The 8,912-nt window shown below is 39.4% G+C and overlaps 1 protein-coding gene across 1 annotated transcript in view; it reads right to left on the bottom strand.

Annotated features, from left to right (window-relative positions):
* Positions 1–804: 804 nt before the first annotated feature.
* Positions 805–8,912, bottom strand: part of Sema3e (semaphorin 3E) — a 249,688-nt gene continuing 241,580 nt past the window's right edge. The window contains exon 17 of the mRNA XM_028862035.2: positions 805–4,576. Within this exon, the coding sequence (XP_028717868.1) occupies positions 4,124–4,576 (453 nt within the window). The 3' untranslated portion in view covers positions 805–4,123. The remainder of the gene's footprint in view (positions 4,577–8,912) is intronic.

The following is an 8,912-nucleotide window of genomic DNA, read 5'->3' as shown; positions in this document are numbered from 1 at the left end:
CATAGTCCTAGAAGTTCATTGAACTTATACCTAAACCTCTGTGGCTCAGGACACAACCCAGATCTGCCCCGCACCACTGGGTTGCAGGTCTCTGCTTTGTGCTAGGGTACTTACAGAAAATTGTGAGTGGCCTAGTGATAGTGTTGGAGGAGGTTGGAGGATGGGTAATAATGAAGCATCTTGACTATGAAGGCTGATGTGAGACCGAGCCACATCCAAACATCACAGCAATCTAGCATGACCTAAATACACTCAACTGCTATAAAGATGGATTAGTGATATCTTTCCTTCTTGGAAAAAAATGATAATTTCTCAGAAAGAACATTGAATTCTACTTTAACTTGAAGAAAGCCCTTTAGCTGGGCATTGCAGCTCACATCAGGCTATATAAAAGAAATGTGTTCATTTGAGAAAGAAGGGAAGGAAGGGAAGGAAGGATGGGGGAAGAGGGAAGGAAGGAAGGGAGAGAGTAGAGGGTAGAGGGAGGGAAAAAAGGAGGGAGGGAGGGAAGGAAGAAAGATAGAAAATACTACTCAGATAGCTTTTAATATTTTAGAGAATATTTATTTCTTTTTCATCTAAGCTGAACCAAATAGAAATTCCATTTAATAGTACAGACTTTGTGTAGTGTAGGGTGGTGGATTGACGTGAGGGTCACGCAGTCACTGGTCCCTGTAGCCCATCACCAGGTGATGATGAGTCTCGGAGCTTACCATCGGTGGAAAGAAACAATAAGGCCCATGCTTTATAGACTCCGCCAAAGAGACAAGAGATACCACAAGACAACGACACTCCAGGATTGTGTTCTAGCTCAGAGCTAAGTCATTCTATGTATAATGAAAGCCAATATGTAAAGCTGTCCTCTCAAGACCATAAGATAACAAAATACCAATTTATATTAATGCTGCTACAAGCAAAAGAGAGTTTATGGAGAATATAACATTTATATCTGATTCAAATCAGCAATTATTGGCCTGAAAAATGAGGAGTAGATTTAACAGGAACTGGTGACCCCTCTTCATCACAGTGTGATGTTTACCTGGAACGTAAAGGGTCTATATAGCATTAAGTCCTCCATACGTTTGACAGGCCAAAACATTTCTAAAGACAACTGCTGTTTCTCTCATGCTTAACACTAACATTCAAACTGATTTGTTACACTGCACAAATTTTACAAGTATTCATAATTACTATGAAGATTTACAAAACTCTACACCCTACAGCAATTGCTCAATACTCAGTAAAAGCGCCCGACTGATTTAGTCAATTGTGGAAAGGAAGACACTTAGTGTAATGTATAATACAGATCACGTACATTCTGTTCATCGAAACACACAAGACCAATGTAGACTTTTAATCCTCTGCTTCGGGTTTATTGGAATTATTTCTATTTTTCTTTCCTGTTGCAAAATTGAAAATTTCTCCTTGAAACATTCAGTATTCAGTGCAAAAGAAAAAAAGCATTGCAGAGTATCAGGCATGGCAATGACTCCCAAAGTCATGACATCTCCTTTAAGTGTGGGCCTCCTGATGTGTCTGGAGCTGTCGTTAAGTAGGTGGCATTATGTTGAGGGAGAGGGCAACTCATTTTTTGGTACCCTGGGCTCTGGAGAAGCAGGAGACTGGCCATACAAAGGGCCCCTTTGAAACAAGGCTGCAAGGTTAGAATCCTAGGTCAGCTGTATGCTTTGAGGACATATTTTCTTGGTCAAGGTCATGTCTGGGTAGTTCAAGGTTAGCTCTTATCACCTTGGATAGAGTCATACAGATAAGGTGCCTGCTTTCAAGGTAGGCACATCCTGTTTCTTTCAACGGAATTCTTTTCAAAGGAGAGTCCTTTTGAATTCTAACCCCGGGGCCATCCAAAGGCTAGCGATGCTTACAGCAGGGTTTAGACTTTTAAAAACACTTAGCAGATTTGTATCCTGTTGGTTTGAACTTTGAAAGGGATTAGTGATTTGTCTTAACACTGCTCAGCGGTCTACGAGCCAGGGTGGTGAGCAGAGATAACCAGAGACAGTGCTAAGTGTGTTGTCCTAAGCTGCTACCATAAACAGGTATGTAGAAGCATATATATATAATACATGAATATAGTACATATAAACACATATTTATATATCATCGTGTTCTCCTTCAATTTGGACCCAGGCCCTCTACATTTTGTCAGATTTCACTTTAATCGATATATTTTAAAACTATCTTTGGATTGAACTTATTTTCCCAGAACAATCTTTAGTCATTTAATTTAATTTTTTTTCTGATTAATGTCTTATTTTAGTCACATAGACTTCTTGTGCATTTAATAATTAAATTGTTTAAAAAAGTGTTTGAATTCTTAGCTCACAATGTCATCATTTTCCTCTTTAACTGCCTACCAGCGCATTAAGATTAAAACGCGCTTATGTTTATCTGCTTTACTTCATTTTATTATTCAACATGGATCTAAGAGAAAATCTTCCCCTTATCTTTAATTTGCTTAGTGGAAGAATTGACTTAAAATTTCTTACATGGATTGTCTGTCCCCTTGGAGTAATCCAGACATACATGTTTCTTAGGAACTAGTGGGCTGTGTTTATAGTTTTAATTCCCCGTCTCCCTCCACTTCCTTGTGTTCCCGAAATACAGTATTTTAAAAAGTTTCCAAGTCAACTCTTTTTCAATTACTATTGGTGGACAACAATGACCCCCAGTGGATTATGGGGGCAATAACACATGAACTTTTCAGAGGAGCTAAAATTTCTCTTTACATTTTAGAAATTACTGGACTTTAAAAACCTCTGTGGAATATTTGTGTGAGTAATACTCATCTTAGAGTGAAAAAGAAATCCATTAGAAGTTTTCAACACTTAATTATATGGCATACTGAGATAGCAGACCTAAATATTTAAGTGTAATGTCTGAATAGCTATTCTTGAATGCTTTTATCTACTTGCTTTACTCTTATTTACCTGAAAAGTCTCCTATTTTAGAAAGGTAACTCTGTAAAATACAAAGAAGAAAGATTTCAAGAAATAAACATTCTGAAAAATATAAATTTTGGTAATATTTATAAGACAAAGATAATGATTCTCTGAAGATTTCAGTAGTTAAATGAATCAAGGAGCAATTTTTGTTCATAGAAAATGCTTTGACAGTTCCTTTTCAGGAGAGCACACTTCCAGTATTTCGGGTCTCAGGGAAGAGTTAGCAACAAGCGAGCCTTTTACGTTTTAAAAGCTCGAATCCTGCTAATATCTTCACTGTATTGTGAAGTCATGAACTATCTACAAGCATGCTATTTCCATATTAAACCATGGTATAAGCATTATGGTTTTTCTTATTTGAATTTTCTGAAAATGAACTAGATGTATCTTTGCGGGGTAATTGCGGAAAACAGCTCTATAAGCGACTATGCCTTCTTCTACCACAAGAGGGCAGCACAGACCTTTTGATTAGAATTCTACTTTCATGGTTGACATTATTTGAAATATCTTTCTGAGAGATTATCTTCCTTCCACACTGGAGTGAAATTTAAAGGCTATATCTTGTTTATAAAACAGAAGTATTTAATACAGTTTAGTGAATGTCTCATGGAAGGAACAAGTCTCAGAACTGCGGGCCGCAGGTTGCTTTTACGGTTGGTTTATAGCAATCACAACACAACTACTCAAAACACATGACTTAAAAAAATCCGCAACAGAATAGGAAGTTCACAGGAGAATCCTAAAGTATCTGGTATTCTGTGCATTTTACCTTATGGTTACAAGGAAAACTCCAGAAAGATTAAAGCTGACTTAGTTTTACATTTTTATGATTATGAAAATCTATAACTTTTTCTTTAATATTATAATTACATTAAATATTCCAATGGTGAAATAATTTCCCTGAAAAGCAGCTCAAACTCAAAATTACAGCCACGGTCATGTATTGATAAATACAAAGTGAAGCCTTAGAAGCAATACACTCGCTTAAGTACTGGCACTGGGTTTGTACAGGAGGATGAGTATGCAGAATAACTTAACCAGCTTCCCGCCTCTCTCTGCAGCACGGGAAAGGCGTCCGTCTGTCCCTGCTGTCTGTCTCGGTTTCCTCTTCCCTTGGAAGGTCCCCAGGCTCGGCCCTCGGCAGCCGGCAGGGGGCGCCCTCAGGAGTCCAGCGCGTGCCGGGGCAGGCGGAAGTGCTCGGGTTTGGAACGGAGCCTCTTTTCCTGGGGGTTGGCGTACTTCCACTTGGAAGGAGACATTTTAAGCTTTTTCCTCTTCTTATCTGTGCACCACACCTTTTCGCAGTATTCTTCCACTCTCTGGAAGTTGCTGTAGCCAATCAGCTGCAAGAACTCCTTGTACCAGGGTTTCGTGCCCTGCGGCAGACTGCTTAAGGGGGGGCAGGGCATCTTGTGATGCCTTTCCTCCTCGTGGTCCTTGTGAAACATCCCCTCCACTTTCTGCTCTTCCACTACCTCCAGCGTGATTTTACGCACAGTGTGGACAAAGCTATGCTCTACTGTCTGGCAAAAATAGGTGCCCGCATCTGATTTGCGCACTCTGAGGAAGAGTAAACCCAGGTCCATCTTCACCACTCTGTCATCTGTCTTCACCTGAAAAACACAAAAACAAGTAAATAAACAAGTGGCGACGGCGTATTGTATAGCTCAGAAAACATCAACCTGTGTCCCTTTCATTACTTATTCTTTTTCTCCTTCGTGATCACACCATGCGATTATGACGGTGTACAAATGTGCTAATTAAATGAGTCCTGTGTAGGTGTCCTGCCCCTATTTACATTGGAAGCTACATTTATCAATGACATTGAGGTTATTTCTCACCAATACAACAAAGAGCTGAGCGCATACACACGAGAGAGCGTTCACCTTAATGAATCTGAGAAAAACAATCCACATCAACATAGCAGTCGACATTACAGTGGAGTGAAATTTTGCCTTTCTTTTCTTTTTTTTTAACATGTCAGCCAATAACACCTCCCAGGTTCCTCCGTAGGGTTCTACGCTCCCATCATCGCGATTGAATATTCAGAAGGGCTCTCTGTCTAAATGCTGGGATTCTGTCATTGTCTCTTCCAAATGGCCTACTCAAACAGTTCAGTGAGCAACACCGCATTCCTATAAGACTGTTTATTAACAACTATTAAAAGCAAACAAACGAAATCCAAATTCCATTAAAGGAATCTGTAGTTTAGGGTAAGTTTTAAGATATGCTTAATGACTAAATAACTCCTTTTACTCATGTTATTTCTATAAATAGATCATACATAATTCAGAAAAGAAAGACACAGGAAGGATTTCGATGGGTAGCTCATACTTGGTCATCAATACCTGTATTTAATGAGTATTTTATTTGATATTGGACAGAACTAGCTTCAAATACTGGCATGGCTATTAAATCAGTGACTGAAGGCCTTTATGTTTATTTTCTGCCTTACTTTCCTTCCTAAAAGTGGGAATAACCTAGTGACTTGAGACTGCTGTGAAGGTTGTGTGGAGTTACATGGTCTCTACTCTGTACCATGCAGTCCACAGTTAACTCTGCCTTACATGTGTGGATGCTCCCAGGTAAGACAAACATATGTGTTTCTCTGATGACCGTGATTTTATGATAATGGTAGATAGACCATTCACAGCATACCAGAAGACTTCCCCGTGATAACACCAGCTCAAAGTTATTTCAGCTTTGTTGATTCAAACAAGTTGCAGGGGCTACAACCACTGTAATCGTGACCATTTGTAGCCTAGTAGAAGGTCCTAGCAGGGCTACTGGCCTCTGTTCTTCCCAGCCTTGACCAGAGTGGCATGGCAGAAGACTCATGTGATGACTCCAGAGTGAAAACTGGGTCACTCATGCAAGAACAACATGGTGTTGGTACTTTAATCAGAAATTACACCCTGCATACTTACGGAAATTTTAAGTTCCGAGGCTTCCAATTGGCAGTTTTTTCTAGTCATGTGTAACAAATGAGAAGCTTCAGAGAGAAGCAGTTGAGACAAAAACAAAACAAAACAAAACAAAAAAAACTCCATATAGTTTTCATCCCTGACTCTCTTCATTAGGCAGGACTGCCCTCTGGTGGAGAGGATGCAGCTGCATCAAGGACTCCTGTGAGGTATGAGAAGATGTTCTGGCCAAAGGCGTCTGCTCTGCCTATGAATAGACTTGTTATCCTGACAGGTGGTGAGAACATTCTCATCACTGCCCCTACCTACTGACACATTTTATATACAATTGAGACAGGAGGTTAATGTCTGCAACATATTTTTTAAAACTACAGAAAATAAATACCAAACATCCAACAAAGAGCCAATGAACTCTAAAGGGACTTGCTGTGGATATCACTCTATATAAATAAAACACTGATGGCCAGTGACCAGGCAGGAAGGATAGGCAGGACAAGGAGAGAGGAGAATTGGGGAAACAGGAAGAAGGAGGGAGAGACACTGCAGCCACTGCCAGGATAAGCAACATGTAAAGACGCCGGTAAGCCACCAGCCATGTGGCAAGGTATAGATTTATAAAAATGGGTTAATTTAAGATAAAAGAACAGTTAGCAAGAAGCCTGCCACGGCCATACAGTTTGTAAGTAATATAAGCGTCTGAGTGATTATTTTATACTTGGATTGTGGGACTGCGGGGCTTGGTGGAACCTGGAGAGAAGCCCTCCACTACAGGGACTTACTTAGTTGTGCTGTCTATTGTCACTACTCCTATGCTAGACGTGGACACAGCCTCGGGTCAACTGTGAACCTTCCCTACAAGGCACATCTGTTTCAGCCTGTGACTGTGGTACCCCTTGAAGATACCAACCCAAAGGCAGCCTCCGTTGTTTTTACGACATTGCATTGGAGCGCGCATGTGCTATTATCCTGCCCTGATTGTCTTCAGTTCTCTTTTCTGTCAGATGAGCATTTCTATGTACTTATGACCTTTCTATTTCTTTGTATCAGCCAGATTCCCTAAAATGGCACACATTATACATAGATAATCCATTGTCTTTATGTTAATTTAATTAATGCTAAGATTTATATTATTCTTTAACAACTTTGATTCACTAATTTGCTATTCAAGCAGAGTCCCCTCCATTTGCTACCTTTCCCAGTTCCGATAATTACATAATCTTTAGTACACCTATCCTCTACTGATGAATATTTATATATGTTTACATATCCATCACCTATCTATCTATCTATCTATCTATCTATCTATCTATCTATCTATCTATATTTATCCATCAGTCTATCATCTATCTGTCTATTCTCATAGACAACTCACCACAAACCCTCCTCAGCATTTCTTCAGTGGTAACCCTGACAACCATGCTTTGCCCTCACTGTTTTGGTTGCTGTGTTACCCCATACTTATCTCTCTGAGACGGTCTCACAGCAGACTTCCCCAAGTCTCCTTTCTCTCCATCCCTTCTATCGGGTTCTCCTTGACAGCATTTTGGGACTCCTGCTCTCTTCATTGTCTAGGAGGATTTTCTAGGTCCTGTAACATCCCATCCTGACAGACATATAGAATTGCATACACCAGGCCTCCACCTTGTCATGTAGCACAATATCTCTCTTTTCTTACCATCATTTTACCTCTTCATCTCCTCTCTACACTCGAACGCATGCAATGTTCTGTGCACATACATGACAGTAATTTCCTTGGCCTTCCTTCCTTCCTTCCTTCCTTCCTTCCTCCCTCCCTCCCTCCCTCCCTCCCTCCCTTCCTTCCTTCCTTCCAACCATGCACCCACGAACACCTACAGTGAGCATCATCTGCTGTCTTCCTACTGTCTCCCATGAAAGTGAATGACACATGAGGAAATACAAAATTGTCTAGCATCAATTTGGTTATTTATGAAAAATAAATAAAGTGAAATATAACCCTATGTTCAATGGAACTAGGGGTGTACTTTTGTTTAATTTTTCATATATGGTATTATAAAGTAGTGTTTTGTTCATAATCAGAAAATCAAGTTTGAGAAGCACCACATTATAAGCATGTGAAATCCAGAATCCAAAATGAATGAAATAAAATGAATGAATGAATGAAGTCCAGAATGTCACAGAAACATGACAGTTACCATGGGAATTGTTCTACATCAGTGATTTGCACAACAGAAACAGTTCTAGTCTCATAATTTTGTTTGTCCTTCCTGGTTACAGTGAATTCACATTTTATCCTCAGAAATAAGGGTCATTCTAAGTCCCAGTGTCCATTATGTAGACTAGAGGGCCTAAAAAACTGAATTTGCCTTTTATGGATGATAGACAACTAAAAATGACTTAGAGACTTATATTTGCATTCTTTCCATGATTTAATCCTTCTACTTTAGTTATGTTGGGTACCTCCAGCATCAAATCTTGATTACGGGATTATTTTCTACAACTGTGCCTTTTGTCTGCAGTCCAGATTCTTGTGGTCAAGAAGATGGTACACAGTACATCACTCTATCAAATGCTCTCCGAGTAATCTATATAGACACAGAATTCTTACTGAAATTGGTTTTACTATTCTTCACCATAAGGATTGATTCAGGATGTGCCATAATATCAAATAAAAAAGCAATTGAACCAAGAACTGTGCACATCTGGGAGCTGCTCAGGAAGAAGCAGTGCCTCTCATGTGTACTAGATACATGATCCCATGTTTTTCACTGGAAAGGGACAGACACGGGCCTTGAATTGGTTTGATGCAAAATACATCTAGTAACAAAATCAATTTAGTCAAAAATAAAGACAGTCTATTATTTTATCTCACCTGTGTTTGATATAAAAAATGATTGACTAACAAAAAATATATCTGAAAAGGTAAAAGTAAATATTTCTTTACTAAATCATGTTCTAATATAACCTGTTGTATGACAGAGATGGTTGTTAAATGGAGAGTGAACTGCTTATTGTCGTCTCTGTGGAAGTTTAGCACTACACAGGG

This window comes from Peromyscus leucopus, chromosome 3 (assembly GCF_004664715.2).
Source record: "Peromyscus leucopus breed LL Stock chromosome 3, UCI_PerLeu_2.1, whole genome shotgun sequence".
Classification (NCBI taxonomy): domain Eukaryota; kingdom Metazoa; phylum Chordata; class Mammalia; order Rodentia; family Cricetidae; genus Peromyscus; species Peromyscus leucopus.
The sequence above is the reverse complement of the archived record's forward strand: the minus strand, read 5'-3'. Positions and strand labels throughout refer to the sequence as shown.